This window comes from Lasiosphaeria miniovina (assembly GCF_030549165.1).
Source record: "Lasiosphaeria miniovina strain SMH2392-1A chromosome Unknown B0T26scaffold_6, whole genome shotgun sequence".
NCBI lineage: Eukaryota > Fungi > Ascomycota > Sordariomycetes > Sordariales > Lasiosphaeriaceae > Lasiosphaeria > Lasiosphaeria miniovina.
This window is the reverse complement of record NW_026848225.1, coordinates 2619387-2636032: the sequence shown is the minus strand read 5'-3', so window position 1 is coordinate 2636032 and position 16646 is coordinate 2619387. Positions and strand designations below refer to the sequence as shown.

Sequence of the window (16646 nt, the reverse complement as noted above, 5' to 3'; positions counted from 1 at the left end):
CCATCTGTTGAGAACTTGAGCTACACTTGTGGCTTTCTTGGCTTCATGGTTCCTGGTGGGACCGACCGACTGAGGCTTGGTCACGAGACCAGCAGCAGTTTCGCCAGATACCTTCCCCTGCTCGACTAGCACATCTCAAAAGACCTAAATCATCCAACTGCCAAAGACCGCTACCAGTTACGGATTGCTTGCCTAGTGACCTTCCACGAAGAACGCTAACACTGCAATCCAAGCCCATCTTGGTGTTTCTGGGAAGTGGGGGGAGACGAGGCTGGCTATCAGATATGTTATCCACCCCCTTCCCCGCACAACCTTGGCGGTTTTCACTAGGCCCGTTACGGGTACTGTACAACCAAATTTTAGATAATTCAACTTTCGAGGCTCCGATATGAAGTTGGGAGCATCAGTGAGAAATTCTGTTCGGCTGTGACACGTGGTTTAAATGATCATCCATCAGGTTTGTACTTGGCAACATAGGCAACATGCCTAGGCAGGCGAAGGATTTCCGTCCCAATCTCAACGGCAACCTTCGGAAGAAGCTTAGGGGACTCCTGGCCGAGGGCGGCCTCGTGTCGCTTCTGCACGTGGTGGCTGTCGTCCCGTCTGGTTCTCCCTGGGCGCCGACTGAGGTGGGTTGCATGGATGCACGGGGTGGCCCCAGAAGCACGCTGCGGCATCCACCGGCATCCACTGAGGTAACGTTAGTGGCAAATCGAGAGCGCGTGGGGGCGACATTTTCAAACTCCCATCTCCGCGTCCAATTCACGTTACCACACAATTGAAGAGAGACCTCCCAGCTCCTACTGGACTAGCGTCGACCAGACACACACACAGAGGCGGTGAGAGGCTCTTTCTCATCACAGGCGTTGAAACGCACATTCGGTCAATGCGGTCGATTAACAAATGTTACAGATGCTGTTGTGGCTCTGACAGGAAGCTGTAACAACAGAGAACTCGCCATATTCACATTCAACATGAATACTACAAGGCATCCATACACCACCAGGGCATATTCTCACATATGCATCGTGTATCAATTTACTAATCTGTGGAACTGGAGATAGCACAGGTCAACACTCCAGCTCTCTTGATTCGAGGGTCGCGGGAGCCCGAAGTTCCCGATGCTGATGTTACAGGCAATAACGTGCTGCTTGACTCAGTTACCCCGGCGCTGATGACTCTGAAACAATCGACCAAGTCAAGATTCGGCTTTGCATTGGCACACCAATGGACTCTGTTACCAGACGAATTTCCGCCATGTCAAGGATACATGTCACTTCGAAGCGTTGAGGCGCGTCCGCAACAGCGATGAGAGGGGTGGAGTGGCAAAACAGTCCTGTACAACCACCGCCTGCTGCCTTGGTGACTGGCACCTGCTGGACTTCCGATTAAAGATTTGTCTCGACCCAATTTTACATGCACGTGTACATCTCCTTGCTCGAACAGTAGTTGATAGAATGGAGGTGCTTTTTTATGCTGGCTGCACCACGCAACGCCTTCCGCAGGTTGTCACTGCAAGTGTACTTTCCATCCAAGCCCGGGCTTGCTTGGCCGAAGGAACGCGCAATCCTTCGCCGAAGTCGCTTGAGTCGAGAACGTCAAAGCCCATTACTCTACATTACTAGTTGCAGCAATCTCGACCGGATTGCTATAGAGGGAATATGGATGTGTCGATCTTGAGAAGAATAATACTGGGCTAGGTATTTTTTACAGTCTCCAACCAAGCTCCTTGAGTCCCACACCCCCCTGTCGGCCTTCGCGTTCCCCGCCAACGCCAGGGACAATCCGCAAATGTAGAAATTTACACCATCTCACCACAAATAGACAACACCCCAGCGAGACGGGAGTTTCAGCCTGCCCCCTCGAAAAAATTGTAATTTCTATCGCTCCTCTCCTTTCCTCTTCTCTCTGTCCGTTTTTGCTGAAAAGGGCAAAACATCCATAAACTACGCGGGGAGGTCTTCACACATGTTCTCAAAATTTAAGTTCTTCAGGAAAATACAAGAAAAATCGTGGTGGTACAAACGAATTGCTAGCTCGTGTAGTCAGGGCGGCATGGTACGTGCGTTTTTCGTGGCCCTCCAAAAAAAAAAGAATTTCCCGCCGTGTGTTTCCAGCCGCTTGGGTATCCATATGTACCCCGGATCTCACGATAGCCTCAAGCATCGCCACCACCCGCGATTACCACCCTGGTAAATAAGCTCGGACCACTCCGCCGTTTAACGTCCACGATGCTCTTCAAAACCAGCTAAGCCACATTCCCGCAGCCCCGACGGGAAGCCCCGTCGCGTCTGTCCATTCTGAATTTCGTTTGTGACGCCCGCATACCTAGCTGCAAGAGAAATGGGCGGTAAGCGAGAGGCGAATAATACTTATAATTCAAATACATACGTGCCAACAAGTGTCTATCTAGGCAAATAGAAATCGTTTTTTTCTCTGTATATCCCTGTTATTTTCTGCTCCCCGGCTATAGACGCTGGAGTACTTCGCAGAATGACACCAATTTCCACACATAACACAACCCGGAAACAGACAGGGGAAGAGGGGCAGTTGGTTAAGGCATGAAGGAATAGTAGTAATGGGGCAACCAGTGTGACCTTGCCCATCTCAGATCCCGCCGCCGCCGCCGCCGCCGCCACCGCTATAGGTTCCACAAGATCATTTTCTTACTCAGAAACGGGTCTGGGTTTTCCCAAGAATGGAGAAAAAGCCCGCCCATTCAACAAAGCATGACATAGCAAAGAGAGAACCATTGAAACACGCGAGTACGAACAGGACATGACGCTTACTTGTACAATACAGAGAGTAAACCCAGATAAAAAAGAAGAAAACCGCCTGCATCTTGATCTCCGGTAGACGACGGGAGAGCCCAATAAGGGTATTACCAAATAAAACTCCCTGCCCTTCCTTCCCAGAGTTTATAGGCCCTGAGACCTTATATCCCCCAAATTGTCTCTAATTATAACCCCGAGACCCTGCACAACGTGAGCGAGAAAGATGAACCCAGAAACAGCTCGAACCCAACAGCACCGTGGCACCTGACTCAGTCGCGTTCTAGCAGCTGGAACAGACTGGTGATATATGGCGCCAGGAGACGGTTTTCCGTAAACACCTCCCACAGGCGCTGCATGACGGGGCGGAAGAGGCGCTCATTCCAAATCCCTTTGCCAGCGGCAGGGCCGCCCTCATCGTCACTGTCGTCGCCACCCTGTTGGAGTCTCTGCTGCTTGAGCAGCGCCTCCTCGGAGTCGGTCTTAACGACATTCCGGGCAATGTTACGAAGGATGAGGACTGCAGAAAGGGGAATGCCCGCGGCCTGGGGCGGCGCGTTGGGATTGCGTTCGTCGCGCACGCTGGCCGTCTCCTCATACGTCATTATAATGGTATTTGCTGGTTTGAGGACGCGGAGTTTGGGCATGGGGCGTTTCGGCGCCGACGACGCCGAGGAAGGGGTGGTGGCATGCATATCGGCGCCCGAGCCCTTGTGCTGGGCGGCGATATGGAGCGCTTCCTCTGCGCGCAGATGCGTCTTGATATGCACCATTAACTGGACGAGAGTGAGTTTGGTGGATTTGCGGTACTTCGTGCAGATGCCCCACGAGCAGGTAAACAAGCCTTCGCGGTTTGGGAACTTGTTGTCCTCGCCGCGGGTTTCGCCGATGTGATCCATTAGTATGTGTTCCCACATCTTCTCGACTGAGAGGTTCAAGACACCGCACTTGACTTGGCTTCCAGGAACGCGCGCCCACGAGCACTGGAAGTACTCTCGTCCCTCTGGGCTTATAGGGTGAGGTCGAGGTTTAATACCCCTAATAATAAACTTCTGGACCTCCCCGTTTGGGCCCTGGTCTCGGACGATCTGCGCCCCGGCGGTCTGATAGACAGTGCTGATATTTCGTATAAAATCGGCAGCGTTTAGCATGCCCCGGTTTATGCGCTTGAGCGGGTCAACAAACGCAGCGTTATATGCTTGCCAAATGGCAATCTGGGTGATCTGCGAGTCCGGGTCTTCTTCGAAGAAGCACCTCAGCCACGCATAACAGCGCTCGTGCTCTTCCATAGACAGGAGCCGTTCCAAAAGGTCGCGGGGGATAGGTGCAACTTGATCCTCAGACGGGACATCGTAAGCAATGTGGGCCTCACTCACGGTGATCTCCTTGTTTGTCCGTTTCGCGCCGTGAGACAAGAGGCGAGTAAGGTGCATAACGAGGTGCTCGACATTGGTGCACCTTAGTAGAACCTCCAAATTGGGGACTACCGCTGTGTACTGATAGAGAAAGTCGAGACAAGAGTCCATCAACTCATCGTCGTTTAGCAGAAGCCAGTCCATGAGGTTTTGGAGCACAGCTGGCGGCACTCCGCTGAGCTTGTTAGTTTCGGTAGGATGGCTCATTGAAATGCGATCGATGGCTCGGAGCGCGGTCAGAATGGTACCCCGGTCGTTGGAGCTGAGCTGGGCGAGCAAGGTCTTGTAAAGAGCATCATCCGAGTCGAGTACCAAGTATGGCGTTATCTGCTCGGCAATATCAAGCGCGAAGTGCTTGAGTTCTACAACGATATCCATGTTTGGGAGGCACAGAAGAATACACAGCAAATCCTTTAAGGTGGGATATTCGGCCATGAACCAGGCATTTTCCTGGAGCATAACCATGTTGCGGATGGTCAGGACGGCCTCGGTGATCAAGGTCAGGTGATCGGTAAACTCGGCGGGCTGAAAGTTGTCCTGGACATCCTTGGGCTCGAGTTGGGCGATCCTCTCTAGGATGTCCGAGGATCCATTGATCCCATCGAGGTCACCGATCGCACCCTCGTCAAGCTCGGGGTCGTTAGAAATAGCCCATTCTACATCGTAAAATAGGCTTCCAACTCCGAGTGCAAACTCGGTCAGACCCTCGGCAAGTCCCGAGAATTGGGAGAACTTGTACTTGTCACCGCGCTCATATGATATCTTGACCAGGTGGTTGAGACCATAGGCCTGCTCCGCCCGGATTCCGGAACGCAGCGCTAAGAGACATCGCTCATAAATATTAGGCCCGTCGAGGCTCCCTGGGAGTTGTAAGCATGATTGCAGGTCACAAGGGGGCAATGGCTGACAGGGGACTGGAGGAGCCTACCCGCAGGAATAGAGGCACGTATTAGGGTTGACGTGCTGGAGGAAGTATAGGAGGGCGGTTGCCTCAGCATCCGTTGCCCCCTGGTAAATATATCGGGGTTGCTGGCAGGGGTATCCACAATACGGAGTTGCAGCTGCTGAGGGGGAGGTGGCTGGTAGTTTTGTACAAGAGCACTGGCCGGGTCGAGAGGGGTGGGGTTGAATCCATGCGAGGCGCCGCCACGGTTCGGGTGCGGATGGGGTGCCGCGTGCACTGGAATGGGGGTGTTGTTCTGGGACATGGGCTGGGGCCGAGGGTGAGGGTGGTGAGGATGACGATGGTGAGGATGCGATTGCGGCTGAGACGGCGTATTGGCATCTGCGGGTTGATGGCCGGACGGTTGCCTCGTCTGCCGAGACGAGTTTGTGTCGGGATGGAAAATGACGCGGGGAGCCGGGGCTTCTCTGAGGCCGCGGGATGCACGGCCGGAGCCGGGTGTCTCGTCGGCACGGCGCTCTCTACTCGGGGTCCCATCGTCGCCGGATTCATCCTTGTCGCCCCTGCCCTTGGCCTGGAAGTTCTCCAGCGTGCGAGTAAGAAGCGAACCGCCCTTTGCGGTGGTGAACTCAAGAATCTCGGGCGGCGGCGGCTCTTGGTTGTGGATTTTCTTGATCTCGTACGCAGCCAGGTTCTTGTAGAATATCTGCTTCAGCGTGTAGGCATCTGCCGGCGCGTTGTGTCGCATCAAACCCAGGCCTTCGCACATCTTACGCCACATGAGCTTTTCGTCCGAAACCTTGTCGTAGCCGCCGTTCTCGACAATATAGTTGAACAGTTGGTAGAGGTCGACATTCATAGTGCCCATCTTTGGTTCGGGGTCGAAATTGGTACCGCGCTCCTCGTGGAAGGAGCGCAATTCCTCAATGAAGGCCTCATACTCTCGGGTGCGCTCGATGGTATGCTCCGGGACAGGGTTTGGCGGAGCCATCTTCGCGCATCGAGCCGCAGCACGGCGCCAACACCAACAGACTGCGCGTTAACGTTGTCGAGAGCGGGCGGCAGCAGTGGGCCAGCTTCAATAGCTGTTGCTGTTGTTGTGGTAGACTGATAGATCGGGCGACCGTGGCGGGACAAGTCTCGATTCTCGGTTGTCAATTGTCGCGGTATGCTGAGCGCGATGGTTTAGTGTCCTAACGGTAGGCGTTTGCGACGCGAGGCGGGAAAGGAAATTTTTGGCTGGAAACCCCCTACCTAGACTAGGTCTTGGCGTGAGCGTGAGCGCACGGGCCACCTGTCAGTGCCAAACTGTGGCTGAAGCGCCTCAGCATCACATCGATGACCGCACCGAAGACAAGAGGTCCAACTCCTAATTTAATACCGGAAATATAAAGATGGAGTATTTCGGGAGCTTTACTTTAAAACCTGTATTCATCAAGAGTACATCCTATACCTTTGGGAACAGAAAATCATCAAGATCGAAATTCGAATGGGGATCTGTCTCTTTCGACCCATTAACACGGTATCGCCTGCCAACAAAAAGCAAGATTAGTTCAACACCTTACAAATACGACCATACCCACTGGAAAACTCGGGATCCCGTCCGCTCTCCCATAGATAAGCCAGTGAAGGGAAGTTTATCTAAGGGGTAAGACGAAAATTGTCAGGCCCGTACGGCCAGGGTGGAATGCTTAGAGTGGGCGCAGCGTGGAAGCAAGGACTCAGGGGGGAACCACATTGATCTCTGTCTCTCCCTTCAAGGAAAAAGGGGGGGCGACCCCCTTCTCCTTGGAAGCGCACCGCCTAATCCCGTCCTCCGATTTGGCCTCCCGGCTCCGCTGGCGCCGGGGCCTCCCTGCTACCACGCTTCGCACCCTGACCTCAGCTCCTTCGCAGCGTGCCGGCTACGCCCGTCCTCCGTTCTGCCCCTCGAGCTCTCACAGCGCCTGGGTTGCCCGGCTGCCGCAATTCGCACCCTGACATTCCCGCCGTATCGTCTAGGTAACGGGATCTTAACCTTCTTCTAGCGAGCCTGGTTGCGTCCTTCTAGGGCTGCGATCCGTGCGGTTGCTTCTGCTAATGCCTGGTTCTGGCTGTTCATCTAGGCTTGGGCCTGCTGAAGGTATGCCTGAGCCTGTTCCAAGGCTGCCTGGAGCTGCTGGTTGAAGGCCATATCGTCTATGACAAGAGGTTCTAGTTATTGTGCGAGCTGGGTGACTGATCCTTCACTAAGGTTCTCCGTATCTTCAGGCTATACTAAGCCCGCTGAGTCGCTACTGGAGTCGTTACTATTAGAATCGTTACCGTCCTGGGCTTCTACGTCTTCTTCTAGCTGGGGGTCCTGCAGGGTTACGTCTTCCTCAGGAGTAGCCAGGTTGTCGCTTGTGCAATGAGCACTCTGTTCAATCAGTACCAAGGGAGAGAAGCAAGAAACGTATTACAAACCGCTCGACTGTTGGGGTCGTCTATCTATAAGGGAGCAGGGGCTCGACAGGATGCTAGGGTTTGGTAATAATAAAGATAGAATAGAGGGTAAGCTCCTAATGCACGGGTAATACAGTCAAATCGGAATGCCACTCAAAGTATATGAATGTAATGAATGTATATGATTGCTTGCTTGAGGAACCAAGTAAGAGCTATCTAAGACCGTAGCTACGGTCATCGTATATATCTATCTAAAGGAGCTAATTAATAGCCGCCTTTCCGAGCCGAGTCCCGAGTCCCGTAGACGGGACGCGGGCCACACCTAGGGAGGTCCCGGAGTCCCGCACCGGGATCGGGGGACCCTCCTGATTGGTCGGCTCCAAACTGAGTGGGACCCACTAAGGTGCATCCCTCCAGGGATCCGTAACATATAACGACAACGATAGTGAAAGGAAGGACCCAACAGCTTGTCAACTCTCGTCGAGAAACGCACGAGAAATTAGGCAGGTTCCACTCGAGACAGCAGCGGGAAGAAGGAACGAGCAGTATTATGGAGAAAAGCGATGACTGCAGCTATTGGGGATGGCTTGGCTTATATGCTATTGGGGAGGGAGTACGTGGTAGCTGGAGTGGCCACGATAGTAGTACCGAAGGACGAGGAACCGAAAAGTGAGGCCGTGATTTAATAAGGACGACGAGTACGATGAAATAAATGTGTGGTTCATAGACTAGATAACTATGAATACCTCCTACAACTCCTGTTCTCCAACGCGCTCCTCTTCTTTCGGTTTGTGGAATAACGACGCAACTCGAGATCGCTTGAACTTGCCCGGCACCTCCTTGAGCCTGCGGTAGCTTCCCTTGAGGCTCAGCTTGGAGAGCTTGGGCGTGAGCATAAGCGCCTCCCCCTCGCTATGGTCAGTGCCCTTGTCCTTGTCCGTACTGATACTTATCTTCTGCTTTCCCTTCTCTCTTCCCTCCGGCATCCCCTTCTGCTCCTCGTAGCCATCGTCATGCTTGCTCTGCTTTATTAATAGACGTTCCTCCTTCTCCTTCTCCTTAAGACTACAAGTCCCGCTGCCCGTCTTGGTAGGTTGGCTGACCTGAATACTATCTGTACGTAGCGCTAGGAGCATAGTGTCGGAGCATGACTTCTAGTTATCCTCGCCCTCCTCTCCTTCGCTCTCGGCTATCTCGGCCAGCAATTCCTTATACTCCCGAACTTTCTGTGGAGCTTCATGGTACGCCATCTCGAGAAGGGATTTTCTCCAAATCGCTTCTGTCCTCTCACTCAAGATGCCGAGCTCGAGAGCCTCTCGGAGCATATCGTCCCAGTCGGTAGGCAAAAATGTCTCATCTCGAACCGAACCTGGTGTGTTATCGTCGGGGGGGTCGTCGCCAAAGATAGCTTGAGGGGCTCCGGCGGCTTTTATACCGGCAAATATGTGCTGCATTGCGTATCGCACCTGGAAGAAGTAGATGTGCGGTAGCGGGCGTTTCTCTGGGTCAGACGTACTTAACTCAAAGATATCGCCGTGTACGATATATCTGGCGCCAGCCCCAATCGAGTCCTGCATCGTCCGCCTACGATCCACCAACTTAGTCTCCTTGCTATGACCGTGGTCGCCACTAGTAAGACCTATCTCGGCATGGCGTTCCTTGAACCAAACAAGAATAAGCGGTAATACGATGCCAGATTGGTCCCTCACTGGCTGGTCGGTAGCTAAGAGATTAACCTCAGAACCCGAGCAACTCAAGGTAGCTTTGTATAGCTTGACTGTCACTGCCGGGCCTTGGTAACTGGCTCGGACAATTAGGTACCTGGCCTACATTGTGCAAGTTGGCTGGCTAGCTTGCATACAACTGGCTTGTGTACGAATTAAGTGAAATTTGATTTCGTTCGCAAGCTCGCTCCGTTGATACCTCGGCCTCCCTAGCTGCTCAGGTTATCATATATGTGGTTCCTATCAAAGGAACTTGAGGGTACCGCAATTCCAGCACAAATAAGCAGTGCAAAGCAAGTCTTTGGTACTGTTAAGCCTAGAAAAACCAGACTAATGAACTTTCAGGGGCCGGAGCGTCCTGCTTTGTTTTTAGGACTTCCTGAGCACATCTCAAGACCGGGTGCCCTCCTGCCTAGCTGAAGGAGGCTTGGTGATACCTACGCTGTGTAAGAGTGTATCAAGATAAGGCTAGCTATTACGTGTAACGTGTTTGATAAGCGAGTGGCAGTGACAAGCGAGTGGCAGTGACAAGCGAGTGGCAGTGACAAGCGAGTGGCAGTGACAAGCGAGTGGCAGTGACAAGCGAGTGGCAGTTCTCACTACCTCATTACAACTACCGAACGAGATACTAATACTACAAAGGAAATAATTAACTAAAACTACTCAGAATCTGATTCCTCATCCATTTTCGTATCTTCCTGGCACGTACGAGAGTTGTGTCCTATTTTGCCGCAATTGCTGCAGTGCCTTAAACCTGTTGCGTTGCTCCTCGCACGACCACCCCTCGATCGCTTTTCCTCCTCTACCAATGCGTGCGCATCCCTTTCGGCCAAAATATCGCTCGCATCCTGCATAGTTAATGGTCCTCCTACCCGGATACGACTTTTTTTAGCTCTCCGGCGTTTGCTTAAAGCTGTATTTGCTTCCTCAAGCTCTCGTACCCGCGCTTTCATCAACACCATCTCGTGCATAACCTTTGTCGTACCCTTTACAATCTGATCAAGTGCCTCAAGAATTGGAGTTGGTGAGCTATCTTGATGTCTGGTAATACGATCCTTGATGTGTGTTGATTGTAGAGAGGCCTCGGTAGCATTTCGTGGCGTTTGAGAGACCCAGCTGTCGTACGAGACCTCGGGGGGGCTAGTCGGTGTCGGCGTACGAAGCTTGATATCCAGCTGGGAAATCACCTTTTCTGGGTCGAACGGAACAAGGCCTGCCCCTCGAAAACCTCCTTTTACGTTTTCAGGTTCAAATGTTGCTTGGAATGCGTTGAAGAAGGCGAGGAAGAAGTCGGGCTTGGTGATATGGTGAATATGGTTGCGCATTAACTTCTCAATTTCCTTGCCGTAGAACCACTTTAATATACGAAAACACCCAATATCAAGGGGCTGAAGTAGATGAGATGAGTGCGGAGGCATGCAAAGTGTAATAATGTTATTTTCTTTGCAGTAATCCTCAAATTCGGCCGAGTGGTGGCTCTCATGCCCATCCAGAATTAGGAGTCGCTTTCCACCTATCGTACGATGGCGAGAATGTTGGTCAAAGTGTTTGATCCAGTCAAGACCAATCTGGTTATTCGTCCATCCAGTTTCTGAGAGATCAATTGTCCACTCGGGTGGGAAAGGGCTGTTGCGATACCAACTTTCGAGGTGGACTTTACCCGCAACCACCACGTACGGAGGGATAGTATCACCACCCGACCGTACGGCCTGAATCACCGTAGCCCATTCCCGATTACCAGGCTGGATCTTCTTCACCCTCGCACGGCCTTCGGACGAGGTAACAACAAGGGTTGGTGAGATCTGGCCCATCATGAACCCAGTCTCGTCAAAGTTCCAGATATCCGACTCGAGGATCCCATATTTCGCGATTGTATTGCGAACAAGGTCAAACCACGCGCTAATTATCTTCGGATCTTCGCATTTGGCTCTCTGGTAGTCGTACGGACGCGTCCAACGCGTCCGGAGCTCTGGCTGTCGTCGTACAAAGTTTAAAGCCCAACGCTTTCCGACGCGTGACGCGTCACGCGACGCGCGTAGCAAGTTGGCCATATCTTCCACCATATCGTATCCAGGCGAAAATCCTTGCTCGTATAGGTTGAGAACCCTTCGTACGATAACCTCCTCTTCAAGAGGGTCTAGTTTCCGAGAGTTGGCGACGGTATCTGCTCGAGAGGAGATTCCCTTATATCGCCGCTTGAGTGTGTTGTAGGGTACCGAATAAGCCTTTGCAGCCGTCCAGAGATTGAGTTCCTCATCGCGCTCCATAGCTTGGAGGGCAAGGATGATTTGCGCTTCATTTCGTACGATAGGCATATTGTGTTGTGAAATTAAATCGTGATGTTGCGCAAGAGGTGAAATTGGTGAGGTGGAGCTGCCACTCGCTTGTCACTGCCACTCGCTTATCAAACACGTTACTGTGGCTAGCTGTTTGAAAACGAGAAGTTAATATTAGACATTCAGTGGCGTAGGAACAACATCACGAGTTTCAGATTTGGTCGCTGACGACCCAATTTGGCAAAGTTGTCCAAAAGAGTCTAAGAGGTGCCCTGAAGGAGGAAGTTTTGGTGCGCTTCTCTCCAACTCGATATGGCGGTCCTTTGACTGATATGTCCATGTACTTACCTTTCGGAACAGTTCCCGCTGCTGGAAACTGCCCCCGTTGCCTCGGCACCTCCATCGTTACGGACGAGCATAAGAAAAAAACCTACACCTCTTGCAGCCAGACGGGCTGGATTTGGTTTGCCGCACTCAACAAGCACAAGAAATGCAGCAGCTGCGGCAGCATTTGCAACACGTGCAACGGAGCAGGCAACGTGGTTCCCGTGGCAACGAGCACACACCGCTAGGGACCCCTCGACCTCTTCATATATGATCACCCTGACGCTTTCGCCAATGGAATAGAGAGTGGTTGGGGGCTTGTTCCGCTGGACGGTGGTGGGCCCCTAGCCCGGGGACTCGGGAATCCCAGCTGGCCTGGGATGCGAGAGGTGGCATACGGTATGGTCGGGAGTGGGATATTGAGCTGTGGGCCTTTAGGCCCGTCCGTCCTCTCTCTATCTTGATCAGAGTCTACTTTAGAATAGAAAGAAATTCTCGTGCTGGACACGTCTTATTTCTGTTAATGTCCTCTCTGAGAGTCACCCATTGCAAACTCAAAGACCAGCAAAGGTATGTTCTCGCCCGTCTCTTCATGGGAGGTGAGCCGTGAGAAATCAGACGGTGAACCCCTTGCACTATGTCCGCCCCCATCTGCGTGATGCGGTGAATTTGTGGATCCTTGTGTTGGTGGCTTTAGGAAGAAGATACTAAGAGGATAGATAGGGTTAGTGAATCACTTCGCTTAGGACCTAGAAAGAATGATTCTAGTAAGCGTGGTTGGGTTGTTGTTGATAGTCGATAGTCAACTCACAAGACAAACGAGGGACAACCTTCGCTCATTCCTACTAAACACTAAAAAGACAATAAAATTACCTTTTCCCTATTATGCTTGGAAACAAGTAAGCCATAATCCGAAAAGAAAGTCTAAAGCTTGGTAGAGGGGTGAAAATTGTATTTGTTGCTAAATATGCTTGATAATGCTTCTAGGTGTTGGGATCTTGTATTCAAGTTCTGCTTCGAAGCCAGTTAATCGTTCCGATACTCTGGCGGGCACTTAATATTCAGAGACAGCTAAGAGGGTGGTAAATGCGATTCCCACAGTCAGGTTGTTGCCTCATGCCTCTATGTAATAGCGAAATTATATATACCTAAATAAGATAGTTAGCTAGAGGTATCATGATCTTATACACAGTCGTAGTGTTATACTGATGAGACGTACGTGGTAGATGAAAAGTAAGAGAGCACAGACAGGGCCAGCGAGATTACATGAAAATTCCGAGCGAATAGAAGCATAAGCACAAATGTGGGAATTACCGATCAATCAGGCCAGCGCACGGGCCACACCAGCCCAGCACCTGGTGTAGCACGTGACCGCGGGGCACGCGCCTTCGTGCCCCCGTAGTCCGTGATCCTTTTGGTAGACAGAAGAATACGACCACCACACCCTTTCGCAGCGGTTACTATAGTGACTAGCACGAATGACCTTGTCATTCCAACAACAAAGGAGTCGTGAAAGGGTCTAGTCCTGATTTATATAGGTAGCGGTACATGTTTTTGAAGAACTTAGTTCTATATCCTTGCAGCAGTTCTTTCTTTTCAATATCGAATTAATCTAAGGATCAGAGAAGCATAACCCAAGGATAGAAAAGACTGCAGCCATGCCAAAACTTGCGTGCCATTAAGCATAGAGGCCTTTTTGTTCTCTAGTACCACGCTGCCTAAGAAAGAGGTCTGAGCCTGCTGAGATAAAATATGTCGCTGCCTCTTCGGCCGAGCACCTCCGCCCCTGTCGCCGAGCCGGCGGGACAGAAAGCCCCACGAATACATGCAGGATTCCGGCCCGGAACTTCAAATTTGGCAGTCGAGCCCCGCTGGCCGACACGGCAAACGACACGTCGATAATGGCCACATCATTGAGGTTGGCAGCCCCGGTGGTCACGGCTCCGTCGGCAAAACCGCTAGGATTCCGAACTCACTGGCGGAAGCGAAAATGTCCCTTATTTGGAAGAAGCCGCGAGTCGAAATGTACGGCCACCCCATGCCCTTGATCACCTGTAAGCTGCCAGGTCTTCAATGTTGGAAGTATATGGCCAAAGATTTTGTGCTAGCAGTGGCTCCGTTTAGTTCTCTTGAATTCCACCAACGCAGCTTCCCGAGCTTTGGATCTTCTGATTCGCTGCTGCGCCTGCCCTATAGGGGTCGCGCCTTCCGAACATGGAGGACCAAAAGCGAATATCTGTCCGCTTCGAATATTAAGTCTCATATGCGTACCGATACTTTTAGCAGTCCTTCAAATTATAAGGAAGGTCTCGCTAAAAGCTCTAGGTTGGGTAAGCGCGGTCAATCGGCCTTGGCCCCTCCCCCCCTTCATGCATCCTTCTTCTACCTACTTTGATGATCAATACAGTCTAGCGCATGGTCAGGTATAATCCGCCATTAAGCTTGTGGCCTGCTCACTGTCTCGGCTGTGCCTGCCTGATCACTTGTTCTTCCAGCATCTGGGATGGCTGGGCCAGACGACGCGAGGCAAGTCGAGCCTCGGGTCCACCGCTTCAGTCTGGAAAGCGTGTTCATCAACGGCACTGTGAATGGATACAGGAACTCCCAGCTCGTGCTGAAGATGCAAATCGGCCTTGCCCCTCGCAGACCATACACTGGCTCACAAACTAGGACCCCTATTAGCCGTCCCCTCTTGATGGTACATGTCAAAGACAGGGCAGATGAGCTGGTTGGTTGCAGCTTCTTATCATGAAACCTCGGAAGAGCAGACATCTGATCATCGTGATACCGTAGGAAAGGCTAGAACTAGACTCATTCTCACTCGCCTCGGCAGACACGGAATCAGCCTCCCAGCATACGATTGACTGCTTTACCACTGACCATGTTCTTGTCTTCCGATACCCGAAGCCAACAGAAAATGCAAGCTGCCTTTTATTCGTTTTTCCTAAGCGCAATGTAATGATCTGACATAATAGCACAGAATTTATGCACGCTCACGGTCAAGTTCCGGACTATGCCCGAGTTCGACACAGCTCTTCAAGAACTAAGGGTATTGAAACTGAATATCAGGCATGTCCGATCCAGCGAGGGCCTCAATACAGCCTCAGAAAATGCACTAGTCGGATTATTGGTGGTCCCCACCAACGACTCCTTGCCAGTGTTTAGACCGTTTAGTCATTCGCCAAACCTCCATAGCCCAAGCTCATCAACTGCTTCTCAATCTGGGACACATGCTCAGTATTCCCCATACATGGACGGCATCATGCGATACTTGCCTCCCAGTCGTCCGCCAAGTCAGCCGACGGGGCAGGCTTTACACTTGCATTCAGGCCGGCCATCTGTGACTCAACGCCCTGCGACCACAATGGGAATTCCTGGAATCCTTGGGGAAGGTATCTACAAGATCAGCAAAATAAGTACCACCACTTCTGGTAGACCGAGGCCAAGAAGACCTCCGATTACCTCTAGATTCCAGGGCTCTGCATTATACACTGTCTCCAAACACCTCGACAAGACGCTAGGAAGCCAAGATAATGTTGACGCACCAGGACGAAAGTTTTTGCACGAAGACCGCTCTCATTCCACGCGAACTGGAGAGCCCGGCAGAAGTTCAGCAAATGCAGACAGCAGACAGCGCAGTCTCACAGACAAACTGCCTCTTATTATATCTCATGATAAACCACAAAGCCTGGAGAATTTACCAAGTGTATTAGATGAGCACCAGAACGCAGAAAACAACCCGCATCAGCCAAAAAGAAACCGGTGGAAACGACTGAGCGAGAAAACTGTCGACAAAGATCTGCTCAGCCGATATAATGCGGCTGCGCTTCACGAAAGTCAGCAGGCGTCGAGGATGGCGTCCATCCCCGAAGACAGCCCCCTAATGCCAAACGACCAATTTAGCAGCATTTCAAGAGATAGGAGCAGCCGATTTTTCTCTTCAAGACACGAGCAGCTGCTGAGGGCTGCAAGCTTCGACGACAAATCCTACCCGCATTCCAAACAAACCAGAATGCCATCCCCTGGTCTGGTTGCGCATGAAATTGATCCCAGCAATGGGAAAGACGACAATTTGTTGCTCCGAATCGCCGGGCTTAACCAAGAAGGGTTACGCGAGGCAACAAGACTATGGGAAGACCTGATGGAAAAAGGCAGACATGAAACTGACTTGGTTGACGATTTGGAGACGGCCTTTCAGATTTGGGCAAAATATGGGGAGGCATGGGCAAAGCGGCTGGACAAAATAGCAGCCGCTACTTTCCAAAAGATGAAGCATGCTCGGGATTCGAAGGGTGCTTCCTAAGAACGCCTACAATTACCACTATATTTGGAGGTTTAGCATCTGAAGACCGTATCTAGCCCGACTTTCCACCGCTTCAATTCGAGGCTTGCTTTAAGAATAGCTATAATACAATCTACCCGGCCCTTGCCTAGTTACTTGTTCGGACACGCGAAGCAAAAGCAATTGTATGCGACAACCATAATTTAGGAGTTTGTCCAGATATAACCTGAAAATGGCGTTTCACAAATCAAGTGCACCATGGACTTGGACCTAAACGAAAAGCTGTATGTGTTACATTTGCGCTAGTATTAGAAGTGCTAAATACGCTGTGCTGTCACATCAATCTCAAGAAAAGCACCACACTTGGTTAAACAACCTAGTTATGTTCGTCATATCATAAGGTACATTCATCTCGCCTTGAGACACCTGTCGACTGTTCATACAAACACAAAGGAGAAAAGAAACAAAGGGAACGTTCTAGACCTTGCTCTCCGGCTTGCTATCTTCATCATCCTTCACATCCTCT

General features: G+C 51.4%; 4 protein-coding genes across 4 annotated transcripts; 2 read left to right on the top strand and 2 right to left on the bottom strand.

The window, feature by feature from the left end:
• Positions 1–3043: 3043 nt before the first annotated feature.
• Positions 3044–6081, bottom strand: B0T26DRAFT_754917 (uncharacterized protein; the record flags this gene model as incomplete). Its single annotated transcript, XM_060445878.1, has 2 exons — positions 3044–5046; positions 5115–6081. 2 exons carry the CDS (start codon positions 6079–6081, stop codon positions 3044–3046), a joined length of 2970 nt encoding a protein of 989 aa, XP_060293064.1.
• A 359-nt stretch (positions 6082–6440) lies between these two features.
• B0T26DRAFT_722853 (uncharacterized protein) lies at positions 6441–7758 on the top strand. The gene has a single exon (XM_060442606.1). The coding sequence runs from the start codon at positions 6485–6487 to the stop codon at positions 6740–6742; it is 258 nt and encodes an 85-aa protein (XP_060293063.1). The 5' UTR covers positions 6441–6484; the 3' UTR covers positions 6743–7758.
• A 505-nt stretch (positions 7759–8263) lies between these two features.
• Positions 8264–9091, bottom strand: B0T26DRAFT_679129 (uncharacterized protein; the record flags this gene model as incomplete). Its single annotated transcript, XM_060440311.1, has 2 exons — positions 8264–8628; positions 8806–9091. The coding sequence occupies 2 exons, from the start codon at positions 9089–9091 to the stop codon at positions 8264–8266; spliced, it is 651 nt and encodes a 216-aa protein (XP_060293062.1).
• A 5130-nt stretch (positions 9092–14221) lies between these two features.
• B0T26DRAFT_422275 (uncharacterized protein) lies at positions 14222–16242 on the top strand. The gene is made up of 3 exons (XM_060434915.1): positions 14222–14566; positions 14632–14757; positions 14819–16242. Exons 1-3 carry the CDS (start codon positions 14342–14344, stop codon positions 16139–16141), a joined length of 1674 nt encoding a protein of 557 aa, XP_060293061.1. The 5' UTR covers positions 14222–14341; the 3' UTR covers positions 16142–16242.
• Positions 16243–16646: the final 404 nt, after the last annotated feature.

What these genes read in the sequence shown, in the direction of transcription:
- B0T26DRAFT_422275 (XM_060434915.1), top strand. Translation starts at nt 14,342, where the DNA reads ATGGCTGGGCCAGACGACGCGAGGCAAGTCGAGCCTCGGGTCCACCGC. An exon ending in AAGACAGGGCAGATGAGCTG is followed by an intron (nt 14,567 to 14,631) that starts GTTGGTTGCAGC and finishes GTGATACCGTAG; the next exon opens with GAAAGGCTAGAACTAGACTC. An exon ending in ACCCGAAGCCAACAGAAAAT is followed by an intron (nt 14,758 to 14,818) that starts GCAAGCTGCCTT and finishes ATAATAGCACAG; the next exon opens with AATTTATGCACGCTCACGGT.
- B0T26DRAFT_722853 (XM_060442606.1), top strand. Translation starts at nt 6,485, where the DNA reads ATGGAGTATTTCGGGAGCTTTACTTTAAAACCTGTATTCATCAAGAGT.